The 17,786-nt window shown below is 49.0% G+C and overlaps 2 protein-coding genes across 2 annotated transcripts in view; both read left to right on the forward strand.

Annotated features, from left to right (window-relative positions):
- The window catches only part of Shrm (shroom), a 495,848-nt gene that overhangs the window by 68,789 nt on the left and 409,273 nt on the right, over nucleotides 1-17,786 (forward strand). The window contains exon 2 of the mRNA XM_077703030.1: nucleotides 6,889-7,040. Within this exon, the coding sequence (XP_077559156.1) occupies nucleotides 6,889-7,040 (152 nt within the window). The remainder of the gene's footprint in view (nucleotides 1-6,888; nucleotides 7,041-17,786) is intronic.
- On the forward strand, nucleotides 15,004-16,136 carry LOC144173601 (uncharacterized). The gene is made up of 2 exons (XM_077701954.1): nucleotides 15,004-15,776; nucleotides 16,127-16,136. The coding sequence occupies exons 1-2, from the start codon at nucleotides 15,004-15,006 to the stop codon at nucleotides 16,134-16,136; spliced, it is 783 nt and encodes a 260-aa protein (XP_077558080.1).

The following is a 17,786-nucleotide window of genomic DNA, read 5'->3' on the forward strand; positions in this document are numbered from 1 at the left end:
TCCTTCTGTAATATGTCCGGCCCCATTCCACTCCCATCTCTTAATTTGTGCTAGGCTTTTTTTTTTTTTTTTACCCGAGTTCGCCTGCTATGCCAAGACGCTTGTTACCTGTCCCGAAGTGTTTCTCACATCGTCCGTCTTTCCATGATTCTCCCGCCTGACGTAAGTCTTCTTCCTAGTGCTTAGTGAGACACCAAGTTTCTGGCCCTTAAGTAGCAGCGCAAGTATCAATTGGTTGCGCACCAATTTTTTCAAAAAGTGGTCAGAGGGGTAACTTTCCGTTTGTAAAATGGGAGTGCCTGCCACATGCACGTCAGCCCGCACTAATTCCGGACACACGATTACCTTCTCGCGATCTGAACCTGCATTGGCAACTTTGGCAAAAAAAGCTTTATTCAACCACCACCAACCTCACGGGGGATGACTGGCTGTCTGCATGACTGTTCAACGTTACACTTTCGACTTCTTCGCACTAATATACGTATTCCCAATCGCATTCGTATGCGTCTTGCTAAAGACGTGGGGAGCGGATGAGACGTCGCTGTTCCGCCTAGAAGAAGGATCATTATATTCTGCCTCAACAGTTACAGTGGCCGGACTAGGGTTGCCACCTCTCCCCGAAGAAAAAACCGGCCGTTCAGAAGGGGATGGGGGGGGAGGGGGGGGAGTAAAAGTTTGAATTTGTGATGAAAAAAAGACGCCACGTTTTTTTCTTTATTGAAATGCAATGCCATTTCATGTAGCGTTTTCCTGCATAGAAAACTACATAACGTTTGCACTGAAGGTGGTTGAGGTTTTGGCTATTGCTCTGAATGTGCTGCACTGAAATATAACAGCACTTGCTGACCGCGCCGGCGGCATTTCGTTGTGTTGTTCCTCCTTTTGGTCCCCTTCCATCTCAGGAATCGCGCTCGGCCGCGTATTTCCTCTGCTCGCGTGTCTTTGCACAGCTTGTCGACACATATTTATTGTCGAAGTTGCTGTATTTACGCTTACAAAAGGCCTAAAATAAATAACCGCGGCACGATGGCCAGAAAACCGGGCAATGTCGGCCGGTTTCAGGTAAGGACCGGCAACCGGCCCGCTGTCTAAAAAACCGGTCGGGCCGGTCGAAAACCGGTCAGGTGGCAACCCTAGGCCGGACAAGGTCCGTTAAGCCTAAGTTTGACTTGCTCTGTGGGAGACTGGTGTAGTGCGGTGGCTGCGAGCTCAGGTAGCTGTTGAACGCGTGACTGTTGAACGGTAGCTGTTGAACGCAGTCGTGGCAGCTACCGGGGGCCCAATGAGTAACGCCGGCTGAAGGGCGACTGTTTACGCCATCAAGGGCGATGAACTTGAAAGCGCGAGCGCGCGCCTCCGCCGAGAGCCGCGGCGGCAAGAATTGCTTCCGCGCGCGCGTCCACAGAGCGCATGTCATGCCGGTGGCTTAACAAAGCCGTCCATCTCGGAGCGGCTCCTCCTGTCACGTCGTTTTTCTCCGCCATTACGGACGTCTCGCGCCGTGATTGATTCGGTCGAGAACGGCGCGTCGATTGCCCGGGGTTCAGTGCATACCATTTTGTGTTCCGCGCGCGAGGCTGCTCACGCCGCCCGGGCTTCACCGCTCCATCATCCGCAGGCCGCCGCCGGCGTATAGGACGCGCGCGTAACCGTGTGAACGCAGCCGACGCGGAGACGTATATGCGTGCGCTTCATGTTGGGTGTCGAGAATTTTCGACGCCTGCCGGACGAGGCGAAAGCCTTAGTGCTGAGCCATACATCGGGTGCTGAGTGGGCGGGTTTTGGTACGGTGTGGGGGTCCGAAGTGGGGAGGCTTTGTTGCTAACAACATGTCAAAGGAAAAGCCGTGGGCGTTAATTTTTTGGGTATTTGCTGCTGGCGTACCGCAACCTCGTGGTTGCTTTAGTGTACTATCAAGATAAGTCAATAAGACATGCAGATACATCTTTGCACTAATATGATCGGAGTGAAAAAAAAAAATGGCGGCTTATTATTAAACGGCGTTTCCCCCGTTTTTTCTTTATTCTTTTGGCTTGCTCGTGCTTGGTTGAACGGGTTGTCAGTGAACGATGTGTATCGTTCAACTTTTTTCGTCGTATGCCTCTTTTGTCGAGAAGCAGCCGCGCTCTATCCACCTCTTGGGTGCTGTTGGTTGAGGAGGAAATTGCGTGCGCTTCCGCAACTCTTGCTGCTATGATCCCGCCGCCACTCCGGCTTTGCTAGTTTTAACGCTGCACGACTCTCTACACCGCAGTTCACACCACTCTCAGACGGGTCCGGGACAGCTCATCGAACACCGTTGAGTCGAACGCCGTTTTATCGAATCGGCGAGGCCCGTTTCATCGATACGCACGCACCTGCCATTGGTGCGCCAAAATTTTTGACACTTTTTGCAGCCATTGGCGGCTACTTTGAGACCATATGATGGCTTCATCCCTCGCCACCACTCGCCTACGCAAGCGGGAGGGGGGGGGGGGGGGGGGCGAGACGGGCCGCAGCCCCCTGCGAAATTTCTGGGTTCGCAAAGGGAGGAGGATGGGAGAATGAAACCGACTGGGCTTATTGTCCAATTAAGACAACTAAAGAAAATTGTTCGCTCGCAAGTGGCAACCCAACAAACTTGCGCAAATAGGACGTCTGCTCTGAACCCGGTTAGCATTTAGCGATGCCGTTAAGAATACAAATTTGTTGCACATCCTATACTGCACATCCAGTTAACGCAGATATGTTTCATTAAAATATTTAGCCATTTTTCGCGTTGTGTTCCTTTTTACTTTTTCCCCGGGTTCGGGCCCCCTGCGAAACAAAATTCTGCATACGCCATTGCTCGCCTACCTTCCCCAGTTCAAAGAATTTTGCCAATGGGTCCTCAGTAATAAACGTGGTGTCCTGCCAACCCGATTTCGCACAGCAAACAAACGAAGATGACACCGAAGCCCAAAATAAATTTTGTTTATTAAATCAAGATGAGTGGTTAACAAATAGCGCAAGACGGGCGAAAAGCATTCAATCTTTCAGTCAATCGTTCAAACAGTCAATCTTACAGGTTATCGCTCTTAGGAAATCTTTGACCGGCCTTTGTCGACGATTCAGGCAAGTGCGCATGATGCTTTCTTCTCATGCAACGACTGCTTTTTTTTTTTTCCTTGGCGGATTCTGGCTTTATAGCAAGGATTCTATTTTGTCTTCAGTCGCTTGATGTTCTTGCTGAAGGCGGCTGAGAAAACGGCTGAAACCGGAGTGTCCACGACTTTGAGGAAGCGGCTGTGTCAGCTCTTCACGGCATTATTTCCCGTGGCTCCCATGCAGCTATCAAAGGCTGGGCAGACCACAACTGAAATCGTGGCGCCGTCCGAATTACAACGCCCCCGGCAATTCATGTGCTTTGCCCACGAGGTAATTCTTTTCAAACCACGAAAGTAGATGCGAAGCCGCCGGGGGAAGTCATCCGCTGGATTTCTTGACTGGCCTGGAGCACTTCAACGCTAGTGCTGTCTGGAACGTGGTTACGTTCTTTTAAGAGTTTCAAATCGCGCGCTCCTAGATCCACGCCATAGAGAGTTACCACGCGTCCCCTGCAAGATCCGTAACGCTTCCACTCTCAGTAAAAGTTCTGCAGAACTTTCTCGTCGGAAACCTAGGCGTAGCCATCTAAGCAGAGCTTCGGTTTCCCACGGATTGTCGTAGTGAACTCCATTGCGCGTACGCTAAAGTGTCGGGGTAAAATATCTGCCATATATACCACCAAACTCGTGCAAAGTTGCCAATCACACGATATCAGTGAAACTCCCCCTTTCCCGCAACAAATACAATATGTCGTGACAAGCATGCGCCATCGGGTCAACGGGCATGCTTGGGAACACGGTACATGAGTCTTGTAGATTCTTATCTATGAGGTGTTTCCATGTCGCTGGAAGCAAGCTTGTGCAAACACTTTCACTGTGCTATTATAGCTCTCTTTTATGGGACAGAATAAATGTTCTATGAAACGGCGTTCGATGCAACGTCTTTGATGAAACGGCGTTCGATGAGACACTATTCGATGAAACGGCTTCTGCAAAACTGCGTTCGATAAAAGGGCGTTCGATGAAGTGTCCGGGACCACTCTCAGACGCCCTGATAAGTTGGGGGCGGTCGGGACCTTAGTCGTAGTCTGTACAGGACTGGCGCCATGAATAATGAACCAATGAACGTACGGGTACTGAGAGCGCAAATGAGAGCGTTTATTTCTCGACGTCGGGCTCGTAAATACTCGCGAGGTTTACACTCGCTCCATTCGCAATTTTCATAAGTACACCAGTTGAGACGGGGCCCATTGACTTGGTTTCGAATACCTCGGATTACAGATTGCGCTCCACACAGGGCTTTCGTGTCCAAGGTACGCCGGGTATAGGGGGCTATAAAGCGATAAGAGTTGCATGCACAACTGAAATAGTCGGGGTTGTCTTCGAGCTGGCATATATCAGTCAAGCCGGTCTGAAGTGGCTTCTTTCGCGGCTGTCACGAAAGGTCATTTGACGCCGCCCCCGGCGGTGTCACCTGATCGGCGTGGTCTTGTTTGTCACGCCTTGGCCTCGGGCCAACATTTTTGTTCCGACGACGTGTGTGACACGGCCATTGTTTCCCGCGGGCTAACTCTTGTTTATGCAGGAATGCGCTTTATAAATCCTTCTTTCCTGCGTGTACGGCCTTGTACCTGAGGCTGCCGGCGGCTGGCTTCAAAGGGCAGCGCCAGATTGCGGCTCCTGGAATGGGAAATTGTCTCGGCTTTGACGTCACTTTTGGAAACGCCGCAGTGGTTCCGTGTCTCTGGCTGTGTTTCGTGCGCGTAGAGGGGTGAATTAAATAGCAAGAAATGACAGTGAAAAGAGTAAAACGAGAAGAATACATTACCGCATATAGCGTGGATGTGCCGTGAGGCTACGGCTATGCAGACTGGTCCTTGAGATCCACGAGAATTGGAAATAATACTCCCTTTTATTTTCAATCTTCTTCACGTTTGGGGTGACATAGGGCAGCCTGCACATATATCTTCACTTCATCAGTGCGAGAAAAGGACTACCTTCATTACTCTTCAGTCCAAATAAACCACTCCCAACTGAACAGCCGGCTTAGGTTAAAGTTCGCTAAGTTATAACGTTAAGGCTAAACAATTTTGCGGCCCCTCTCCTCATGCAAGATGTTTAGCGGTCATGCTATTTACGCTAAAAGGTAATTAGAGCTTTATATGTATAGGTGGTTTGAGGTTTCATAGTGCGTTTCCAAAGAGAAGATGCTTTTGAAGTCGGCTTCACGTGTGGGCGAACATGATATGCAGAGAAGTATTTCATAACAACGTAAAAATATATTTGTAACTTACCTTTTTAATTAACGCTTTTGAGACCGTCATTGAGGTTAGGAATTTAGAGACAAAAAACAACTAACGCTACCAAGGCTAAAAAACTCTGCAATCTGCTTGAAGTTTAATTTCGCCGTTCCCCGTAGTTGGCCTGCCAGTACCTTATCATTGTGGCTCATGTTGACCAGATGCGCGATATCAGTTTGAAAGGAATGCATTGGAGGGTCAAGCTGGTGGATCAATGAATCAGTTGAGAATTTTTATTATCACGTCATTTTGTTGGTTATCGTAAATGCTGGTTCGTGTTATGTAGAATGCAATCATCCGACGTAGGACCCAAACTTTTTGTCAAGTGGCACAGTGTCTGGCGGCACAGGAAGCTCTGAATGGCTGGGCAGGCTACGCCTGCTTTAGTTAGGGGGTGGGAAATGATGAAGTTGTCGACGCTGTATTTACTGATAAGTTAAACTTCTGAACATCGTGTGTCATTACTGATTGTAACTACGTTTACACATAAAATAACTGTGGCACTCACTTTTGATTGATTGTATGGTTTAACGCGCCGACGCAACGAAGGCGATGAGGCGCGCCGTAGTGGAGGGCTCCGGATTAATTTTGACCACCTGGGGATCTTTAACGTGCGCCGAAATCTCGTACACACGGGCGTTTTTGCTTTTCGCCTCCATCAGAAAAGCAGCCGCCGCGGCCGGGAATCGAACCCGCGACCTCGTGCTCAGCAGCGCAACGCCTTGGCACTCACTTTTAAACAAGCGCCCTTGTAAATATCCTGTAAACGTGTACTTTTGTGTTGACTTTACTTTCGCGCAGAGTACAACCACAATGGATTCGGCACGTAGAATAGGGGAATAAATTAAAGTGGGTGAAACAATTTTATCCACCTTCTTAAACAACTACAAAAAAAGGCCGAAACCGCGTCTGGGAGGACCCAGCTGTTGCAGGCTGAGGTTCTGGGCTTTTTTATTTCTAATGCGACAGCATTAAACGACCATTTGGACGAAAAAGCTCGCCCTGTCCAGCGCGTGTAGCGGCGAAACGGCCCCTAAACTCGCGTGACTACGAATAGTTTCATTGCGCGTGCATGGCATGAACAAACACAAGAAAGAGATATAGCGTGCGACTTGCGTTAGTAATGCGTAGAGGAGGGCGCCCTTCGAATCAACTCATGGACGTGCGCATTGTCTGCGATGTGCTGCATAGCGTGTTCTTTGCATTATGCAAGGTGACAGCCGGGGAGCGGCAGTACGCACCGTATCGCTGCGTAGTCTGAACCATCGACCTCGTCGGTGGGCTCTACCTCGGCGGTAGACAAATGCAGCCGTGGCATGGAGTACACCGCAGTTACACCGCAGAAAAACTCGAGAACGTTACTAGCAGCGCCAAACTCGAAGGAGCACTCAGCAGCTCTAATTTTATCATTAACACTTTCGCATTCATAGCTCACGGGAAGTGCTTAGGTGTCATCGGAGTTCTTATTTGTTTGTTTTTACTTTTTCTGAGACATACCGTTTGTTCTAACGCTGCTCTTCCAGGTTGAACCCGGGGGAAAGGCTGAGGCGGAGGGTCGCCTTCGAGTGGGTGACCTGGTGCTGTGTGTGAACGACGTGCCGTGCTCGCGCCCCGACCAGGCCAGTCAGCTGGTGGACAGCGCCTTCAGCACGCTCACGCTGCTTGTCTGGAGGAGGTGAGCTCTGCCAAAGAACCAACTCCATGCATTTGCTACTGATTCGAGAAATTTGTCCCCTCGCTCTCTCCCTCCCTCCCTCAGTCCCTTTTTCCTGTATGTCTGCCCGCATGTCGCCCCCACCAGCCCGTGTTGTTTTTTAGTAGTCCCACTTAAACAAGCAGAGTTAATTTCCTTCTAGAAGCGAGAAAAAATAAATGAATTAATGGTAACATAGAAAGTACTGAACTCAACAGACCATAATGGTCTGTGCTTCCTTCTTCCTGTGTGTTCGTGCTTGTCACACCTTCGGGAGAATGGAGCCATACCAATCAGTCCAGCTTACGCCTGTGTCCCTTCTAAGCAAAGCATGCACGCCAGACAAGCTTTCAGAGCTTGCGCATGCGTGCGCATGGTGTTAAACTAAGCTTCTTCCAAAGTCAGGAAAGTCAAACTGCACTTAATGGGATAAACAGTGTCGTACCTCGTTTTAGCGCTATAGGGTCTTGACAAATGCGTTACCTGAGACAGCGTTTGTTACGTGCTTGGTGAAATGAGTCATACGATGACGTATGTACGGTTATGTTATGTTTTCGGGTGAGCCCACTACGAACGAAATCGCGGCCACCTTTCGGTTGTGCATGGTTCCACATGTCCCCCCCTTCAACGGACCTGGATGCGGCCAGCGCATCAGCCTCCGCGTGTGCTTGAAAGCACACCTGCGGCCAGTGCCTCACCACAGGACCCCCGCTGGCGGTCGCTCGAATGATGGGTACTCAACCGGAACTCTTGTTTCCCACGCACGTGTTTCGGACAACAAAGGCTGGCGAAGAGGCCCGCGATGACGACCGCGACGTGGGGCTGTATGCTCGTTCGCGGAGCTACCCAGCTGAGCACGTCTCTCGTCCTGAGGCTCTTGACCGACATCCGCTCGGAGCACGCTGCGTTGCCGTCATTAAAGAGCGAATTTGAAACGCTAGTGTTGTACGGCTGACATCGTCGCCTGCGTGTCGAAGGTGCTGAAAGTTCCCGCAAAGAGAAACAAATGAATAGAACATTCGAGGGTGCTAAAAATAAACGATTCTTAACCATTTGTGCGCAGGAGATAGCCCCGCCGAACAATGCATCGCGTTTTGGGGAATTTCGTTACAGTGAAACCTGTTGCTACTATTTTTAGGGGACTGCTGGGCGGAAGCTTATGCACTGGGAAAACGTACTATCCGGACTGTGATTCTTAAGTCTCAGATTTGAACAGGGATGGAGCAGGGAGAACGTACTACACGCGTCCCCGCTCAATTCTGCTTTCAAATAATCTTGAGCACTATTACACTTGGTGTGTCATCCAAAGGAAATCTGCGCGTGTATCTTTTGAAGCCACTGGGCGTACATTGGAGCCTGGCACATGTTATACAAAGTCTTCTGAAATGTATTGAAGGGAAAGTCAAGACGGTCGCTAATAATGACGACGTAGCGATGGCGATTTTTAAATCTGGGGACACGTTTTTTCGATTCTCATTTTTCTGCAACCCAGATCAGATTTAATGTGCGCCAATTTTCCGGCTTTTCTTTTCGTATATGGTGGTTCTGAAAAGGAGGGTGCGTTTTTTTTTTAGCGTCTGAATAGTTTTTTTTTTTTTTGAGCGAAGCCCCTTCGGGGCTGGGCAAGGTAAACGTAACTGGTAGCAAAGCTTCCATAGAAGCCCATACGATCAGAAAATGGCGGCTCTGAAGCTAGTAGTAGCAGTAGTAGAACTTTTATTGAGAGAAGAAGGGGGAAGGGGTTAGGGGTGAAAAGTTGAGAGAGAGTTCAAGAATGGGGCACGACGTGCAGGGCTCCAGATGCAACGGCTCCCATCTTTGCTCTCAGGATCAGACGTAGCTGGTCTTCGAGAGATGCTCATGGGGCTTAGCGTCATCTGTGCGAGGAGGGAGCACTTCCGGCGGAACAAAAAATAAACCGAATGTGACGCAAGATCCGGTCAAAAAGTGACGTCATTTTGGTGGCATTAGGGCGATAATTTGACTTCAAAATAGCTTTAGCAGGCCTCTGATCGCTGAAGGCTTATGTCATTGCCATCTGACGCAAGCTGGCGAGCCCTTGGCGTGTGTGATTCAAGTCAGCGCCAGCTTAACCAGTACAGACTCGTGACTAGAGATACGTACTTAAGCATACTGTCGTATGATTCGCCTCGGTGTTGCTAAAAACATCTTGCGTTTTCTCTGAAACTTAATTTTGTTCATACCTGCCACTGCTGTATAAAAGCAATCAGTTGTTTACCTTGATTGCACTGGGTGGCAAACCGGGAACCTGGCACGTACCCCCCCCCCCCCCCCCCCGTTTCCGGAATTTTTTGTTTGCCATGGGATACAAAGCACAAAATGACACTCGACCACTCTGCCCCCCCCCCCCCCCCCCTTCATATAAAAAACGTGCCGCCTCCTCACCCCGATACAAATTTCTACCAACGCCACTGCTGGGTTGTTTAATTGCGTCGACATACGCAGGTTGCGTACGTGCCTCCAGTATAGATCAATGTTATATAATGCTTGCTCGGTTTGTGTGCTTGTTCTACGAGAAGAAATAACGCATCGTCATGCTATAATCAAGACATTTGAATTTTATTCCAGGTTAAGCATAAAACAACTTTACCACACTGTACAAAATCAGCACGTGTACAATAAGTACAAAATGTTCGTGGGCACTACTACATGGTTTTCCTTACGCGCCGAAAAATTGATTTTACCCGTCGTAACACATAGCATTATAAGCAATGAAAGCCTCAACAGCAGAACTACTTCCAAACAAGAGAAAAGACCTGGGCACTGCATCTTTACGCAGAAAACCGGGCCGCAGGAATGCCGATTCAGGAAAGTGCAGCGAGCACACCACTCTGAACCTCAGCTGTCCCGGCGTCTTATCAAGTAGACATGGGTTTCTGCAGAACTTCACCCAGAATTCACGCCTGCAATTTCCTGGTGGCATTGTTTAAGAAAGTGTCGCAACAGACAAGTAAAAAGAGAAAGAAATGAATCAATGAAAAAGGAAGCGACGGCAGTAAGTAAAAATACATAGCAGGAAAGTTCTGGCAGCAGCGCAGCACGGAGCAGCACAACACAGTACTGCGATGGAAATATTGCTTGCGCATACAAACGCGGGAAGCAACGATCACTACAAGCGTTGTAATGCAATAGAGAGAGCACTGAGATAGACAATTAAAGCGAATCGTTTGAATCCGGGTGGCGCACAATATTTGCGCTATTTGAATACGCTCAGAAGTCCTAGAGAAATTGACACCACTTGCTCCGAGCCAACCTGATGTGAAATGCAAGAGATAACCGCAGCATGACAAAGATTTATACCTTTTCTTTTTTTGTTTTTTTAAAGAACCGCCGAAGTACTGTTCGAAGTACTTTTTCGAAGTACTGTTAATACGTGCACGGGGAGTTGTGTAAGGGGACGCCCCTTACACAACTCCCGCGCACGTATTAACAGTACTATAGTTTCGCGTTACCTGTAGAAATGAGAGGAAGAAGGTGCAGTGAAATGCCAGGCGTACGGAAGTTGCTGTTGCAACCTTGTACAGCACATCGTTTCCGTGGGTACCGAGGAAAGCGCTCCGCGCCAACCGTTGGCAGCATCGCCCCGTAGGACACGGTGCACGTCGGGCACGGTACTAAACGTGTCCACCCGCGATACAACGCACCTCGAAACTCCATGCACAGCAAAAATTAAGTGCACACCACATTAACAAGAAAAAACGAATGAAAATGCGCACCACCAAAACGCGTGAGGGGCGGTTCTTAGCAGACGAATTTTAGGCGCGCCTTTCGCATAGAGATAATATACTGCTTTCGGAACACTACAAGGACTGCATCACAGAACAATGACATGTGCCATTCTTTAGAGGGCGCTACAAAACAGGTTTTTGAGAATGAACAACATTTTCATAAATTCTTTGCACACTGTGCCCAAATAAATGTGATTCAGAAATAAATATCGTTCACAAAATATAAATATTGTTTTATTGTTGAATAAAACTTGGTTTTTCGTTATTAGTGTGTGTTCCCTCCTCACCTAGTCGCGCTTCAATCGCCACTCCCATAACCCCCCGTGTTGATGGTGCTGGCAATAGGTTCTGAACCGCTTTTCGCCCGAAGCTTCGCTACCATTTATATTTACCTTTGGCTGGGGCTGTTGGCGTCTCCTGTAGTAGTCGTCGTCGTCGTTTCATATAGTCACGGTGCTAAAACACCGGCAAACTCGTTTACGCCTCGCGCTAAAACGTAACGCGTGCTAAAAAAAAAAACACCGGGACACTCGTTTATGCCTTGTGCTGGAGCGCTTCGTAACGCGCACTAAAAAAAAAAGGTGCTTGTTTACACCTCGCTCTAGAGAGCTTCGGGCTTCAAAGACAAGAAACTTTTACAGCAAAGCTGTATGCCTGTACCCCCAAAAGGTTTCATCTCCGTTGGTAAAAAACGCCAAGGCGCCAAGAACACACTTATACACTGCATGCTTCGCCCCTCCCCTGGTTTCACGTTAGTGGAGATGGCCCGGGATTCTTGTTTTTTTCACAGACGTCGGCCGTGGCGTTTTCAAATAAGTTTTTAATCAAACATGGTTTTCTTTAGGTGACAAACTTTATCGACTTGAAACATCCGGCATAATATAATAATTAAGGGCATTCTTTGTTTGGTTACCGGAAGAGTAATCGTACGCTCTGCATAGCACTACAAACGCACACGTCAGCGCCGCGTGACACAGTCAACATCGTAAATAAAATAATAGCAAAGAAATTATTTATTCCGTCTTACAAGAGCAGCAAAACTATAATGATAGTAATGTGTCTGTAGCCAGTTACGAGAAGAAAAGAGACAAGGCGAGTGAAGAATTAAATAACGATTAGTCTCGGCAGACGTCCCGTGTGTTCCGGTAAAATGACTAAATCGTATTCAGTCTCACGTTTTGAGTCCCTTAGTCCGGCTTTTTAGTGCGTATCATTCTTTGCCGAGCACCCCCACAGCCAGGACCGTGTGACGCCCTGCATTTCCACAAAAATGCAGATATCGCGGAAGTCTCACCTGTAATCGCTATAATGGCGTAAACGGAGGTAATTGGTCGAACGAAATTTTGGAAAACTAAAATAAGAAAGATATAAAAAAAATATTAAAAATGGCAAAACGCATAACGCATGGAATTTCCACGAAAGATTTCGCGAAAGTTTCATTTGTAATTGTTGTAATAGCGTAAATGGAGGTAAATGGTCGCACAAGATTTATAAAACCAAAAAATGTGACAGTAAAAACTTACACTCGACAAGCGGCATAAGAATACCACGCATTAGCAGATAATTCACAGAATTTCTGTAGAATTTTCTTTTGTTTATTTTGGACCCATGACATTTCTAATCGGGCCAAGACCAGTGGGGCTGAGCTTCTCCTTTTTACAACAGGGAGGGCTCAGGTTCACCGTACACTCCCCCCCCCCCCCTCCCCCTTTCGGAGCCCCTGGTGCTATATGCCCACACTGTATAGCATACCTGCAAAGTGTATTCGACAACGCTTAAAAAAGCGGTAATAAACGCAACCACTTGAGTCGCTGAACAAGTTCAGCCAACTAGACAATTGACCTATAGGCCGGCCCACCGACCAATCGATAAATTCGCGTTGAAGCACTACAAGTGTCAACCACAAAGAATATGTGCACGTACTCTGAAGACTGTGCGTGTATTAATTTCTGAACCATATCCCGGCGTAACATACAGCGTAACATTGCGTCTCAAGTCAGTGAAGCGTGTACAAATTAGTTTTTACACGTTGTTCACAACGAATGAAATCCTAAGACAGTTCGTATTATCAGCCGCCCACTGTTACTTTTAATGGCTTTTTTTTTTTTTTCGGAAATAGGTGAACCTCTAAAAAGATGGGCGTGAATGACTTTGGTGTCCTTTGCGACCGCAAAGGCGTCGCTTCGCGGTTATTTTGACTATGCGTCAGTGCAACTACGTAGTCGCTGTGGAGTCTCGATGTTACACGAACGTACCTTATCGCGACTCCTCGGCAAACTCACGATAAACTTGGCCAGCTGTGCGCAGTAAAAAGACGGCGTGGGTACCCTCCATAGAGACTCCAGACAACTCATTGACAATAAATTTCACATTTTATTGCCCTCGTATTATGAGCACCTCGTGATCAGCGAAGTTTCAAGACAACGTGCATTGACATTCCAACCCCGAACAACGACCATATCAGTACATGGGCCTTTTTGTGCGGTCGGCACCAGGCTTCAAGTTACACTGTTCTTCCAGTAAGTGGACGACCCTTGCATTAACTAGGCAGGACCCGATCTTGAAGATAGCGATGTAACCAGGGCGCAGAAGCAAACTGGGTGGCCTCGTTGACTGCGTCGAGTCAGTATTGGCCTCCCAGGAAAGGAAGCCGCGCTATCACACTTGGGCGGTATGGGTCGCTCGGTCAAAATCACGAGCTCGTCGCGACGAGCCGCGCTCTGCGTGGAAAACGAATGTCCCTATCGCGTGGTCAGCTCCGGAATCGGTGGCCATACATAACATAGACGCGGCGAGGGGGACGCGGAGAGAACGGAGGGGAAGGTCTCAGGAGGGTTGCAGATTCAGGCGATTAGCGCCGCCATTAAACCGCCGAGAGTTCCACTATGAACTGTCGCACTAATCCTTCAAAGTCGCCTGCTCTGCTTAAATAAACAAGTATGTGCACCTAGGGTAACTTCCCCTGAAACAGGTCCCTCCACGTGCATAAATATTTCGCGTTCAGCAGAAAACGCGTCTTTGCTTAGCTATACGAGCTGAATAGGGAAGAAAAATGTGTCCGTGATAATGTTGCGGCGTAACCGCATACGCCCACGGCAGCTGTACGGCGCCGTGGACGGAAAACGGCAAGTATGCAGGTAAACGTTTTGTTTTGCATTTTTTTTTGCATTTATTACCCATATATATATACATACATATTTTGGAGGGGATACATAATGACCATTTACTGCTACGTTAAGGCCCTGCTGGTGGATAATTTTGGTCCGTATCGTGGCGAATGTTTGAGACGCCTGCCGAGACGCGGTCTGCATGGTGACTTAGACGAGGCGTCTGAGTCGCGTCACTTGCAGCCCCAAGCCCAGGTTTGCATGTGACGCCGACCGGCTCCGGTAAACATAAATAAAATAAGAAGCAGCGTCGCCCCAAACGCATGGGCATGCAGTTTACGCTAATAGTAACTAAAAATGCCCTGCTAAGCCACACAGCTTTTTAGCAAATAGCAATTCAGTTCATTAATATTTCAAGACATCATTCACCACAAATGCTATTGTATCTTTATAGAAGGGGACCCAGAAAGGAGAGGGAAGGAGTTGCGTGAAAGTAAATATATATATATATATATATATATATATATATATATATATATATATATATATATATATCATCATCAGCCTATCTACGCCCACTGCAGGCAAATGCCTCTCCCATTATTCTCCAATTACCTCGGTCCTGTTCCAACTGTGACCAATATATAATATATATATATATATATATATATGTATATATATATATATATATATATGTATATATATATATATATATATATATATATATATATATATATATATATATATATATATATATATATATATATATATATTAGCGAAGAACCTGGACATTGGCAGATGGACACTTTTCCAGTGGCTATGTCCTGTCAGGTCCTGTTGGTGGACAATCTTCAGATAAGGTTATGTGCCATGCAGCGCTTTTGGAAGGAGACGAAGTGTGTCCTCGCACAGCTCGAACCTCAGCCCCGGTTTCCTACGTCCGCTCGAACTCTGCCTGACTTGACGACGTGATCGTTCCCAGGCGTCAATAAACGTCACCACATTTTTGGTGGAGGTTGCCGCATCGCGATCCCCGCAAGGCCTGGCAGCCTGGAATTGCGAAGCAGAAGACTCCCGGTCAGCGACGACATGCCGCCTACACCCCAGCAGCCCATCGTCTGTTCCGGTACGTTCCGGCAACGAGACCCGCCTTTCTTTAACGGCACCGATGGCCGTGATGCGGAAGACTGGCTTTCAATCTTCGAACGGGTGAGCACCTATAATAAATGGGATGACACGATGAAGCTCAATAACGTCGGATTCTATTTTACGGTGCTGGCTGAGACATGGTTTAACAACAACGGATCTACCTTCACCACTTGGCCAGACTTCAAAGCCGAATTTACGAAAGTTTTTGGCCGACCGGCCCTTCGCAAACTCCAGGCCGAGCAGCAGCTGCGTGAGCGAGCGCAGCAGGCCGGTGAAACATTTACGAGCTACATAGAGGACGTCGTCGACCTCTGCAGGCGTGCAAATCCAGCTATGGCCGAAAGCGATAAGATCAAACACATTCTCAAGGGCATTGAGGACGATGCGTTTCAAATGCTGCTGAATAAAAACCCGCAGACTATTAGCGACGTCGTGAACTGGTGCCAGAGCTATGACGAGCTCCGCAAGCAGCGCATTTTCACCCGCCAACGCCCTTCGCGGGAAGAACCGCAACGTGGGTCGCTGTCGGCATTGGCTGCTTCTCCTGACCTCTCGGCTCTTCTACCTCATATCGAGCAGTTCGTGCGAGAAGAGGTTTCGCGTCAGCTGTCCCTGCTTCCCTGCGCTCCACAGCCCTCTTCCACGTTGCCTCACTCGGTCCAACGGGTGATCCGAGAGCGTGTTGCCGAGACGATCCCTTCCGTACGCCAGCCGTCAGTTGCGCCGGCATCCACCCTTTCACCAGTGGCCGCGTCGGTCGCACCTCCTGTCGTGTCGCCTATTGAACAATATGTCGAAGCCCCGCTCACCTACGCTTCCGTCGCCACAAGACCGCCCCTGGCACCATTCCCTTCCTTTGTATGTCCCGCGGAGCAGTCAGCAGCGCCGTATCCTCGAATGGCGCCTCGGACCCCGAATCCATGGCGCACCCCAGACAACCGCCCAATCTGTTTCGCTTGTCGACTTCCGGGACATGTGGCACGTTTATGTCGCCGCCGACCCCAATCTCCCGTCGACGCCTACCAGTTCCCAGCCTATGGATTTCCACCACTTTTCGCTCCAGCTACTTCTAGCGCAACCCCACCTTCGTACTCAGCTGACCAGTCGACCTCGACGCCTTCAAGCCGCCGTTCCTTTTCTCCGCGTCGCCGCTCCGTTTCCCCGATGCGCCCACGTGCCAACCCCGCAGCTGAGGGAAACTAGCGGCCGCAGTTCCGGAGGCAACAACTGCGCCCACGTCGAACTACTCAAGTCCTCCGTTTTCGCCTAACAATGTGATTGACGTTACCGTAGAAGGTGTTTTCGCTTGCGCTCTTATCGATACTGGTGCCGCTGTGTCTGTGATACGTGAAAGTCTTTGTCGTTCCTTGAGGAAAGTCACCACTCCGCTTTCTGGCCTCACCCTCCGGACCGCGAATGCTCAAGACGTGAAACCATTGGCCACGTGCACCGCCCGAGTTACAATCCAGCAAAATGTCTATATCATCCAGTTCATCGTTTTGGCCTCCTGTTCGCACGACATCATCCTCGGTTGGGACTTTTTGTCACGACATCATGCGATCATTCGGTGTGCTCGCGCTGAGGTTGAACTTTTCCCGCTTGACGACATCGCTATCCCCGAACGTCCCGCCAAATTGATTGCCGCCGATGATACCGATATTCCTCCCGGCACCTCAGTGCTTGTTTCCGTGTCTTGTGACTGTCTGTCCGACACCACCGTTTTCTTTACGCCATCGCCACTCTTCAGCGCCCGGAAATGTTTGCCGCTACCTTTCGCGGTCCTTGAAATTCGCTCTGGTCTCGGTACAATCCTCGTTTCAAACCCGTCGTCATGCCCCGCCACATTGGTTCGGAGTGAATGTCTTGGCCACGTCGAGCCAGTTGACGATCATCTCATCGTCGACGCATCCGAGAACGCTGCATCACTGCACCTCGCCGCGCTTGGGCCTAGTGTGAACTGTGACTCCGATGTCTTTTTACGTTCCCTCGACGACGCTTTAGCTCCTGTGCAACGAGACGAGCTTCTGGCTCTTCTGCATCGTTTCCGCGACTCTTTCGATGCCCAACGCGTCGAATTGGGCCGGGTATCCAGTGTTTCGCACCATATTGACACCGGTTCCCACGCACCCCTCAGACAGCGGCCATACCGTGTGTCGCCCACTGAGCGCCAAGTCATTGATGAGCACGTCGCGGACATGCTCAAGCGCGACGTCGTACGCCCTTCGACAAGCCCCTGGGCCTCTCCCGTAGTACTTGTGACGAAAAAAGATGGCTCAATTCGCTTCTGCGTGGACTACCGGCGCCTAAACAAGATCACGCGGAAAGACGTCTATCCGCTTCCTCGCATAGATGACGCCCTCGATTGCTTGCAAGGAGCCGAGTTCTTCTCTTCTCTGGATTTACGGTCCGGCTATTGGCAAGTTCCTATGGCAGAAGCGGATCGTCTCAAAACAGCCTTTGTCACACCTGACGGGCTGTACGAATTCAACGTCATGCCCTTCGGGCTTTGCAATGCGCCAGCAACCTTTGAAAGGATGATGGACAACATATTGCGCGGCCTGAAGTGGAAAACATGCTTGTGTTACTTAGATGACATAGTCGTGTTTTCCCCTGATTTTGCGACGCATCTTACCCGCCTCGAACAAGTGTTAACCTGCCTTGCCACAGCCGGCCTGCAGTTAAACTTGAAGAAATGCCGCTTTGCAGCTCGAAAACTTACTATT

This window comes from Haemaphysalis longicornis, unplaced genomic scaffold (assembly GCF_048455015.1).
Source record: "Haemaphysalis longicornis isolate Haplotype H1 unplaced genomic scaffold, Haemaphysalis longicornis Haplotype H1 scaffold_3, whole genome shotgun sequence".
In the NCBI taxonomy this organism is placed as follows: domain Eukaryota; kingdom Metazoa; phylum Arthropoda; class Arachnida; order Ixodida; family Ixodidae; genus Haemaphysalis; species Haemaphysalis longicornis.

Coding starts and splice junctions, on each gene's coding strand:
- LOC144173601 (XM_077701954.1), top strand. CDS start 15,004: ATGCCGCCTACACCCCAGCAGCCCATCGTCTGTTCCGGTACGTTCCGG.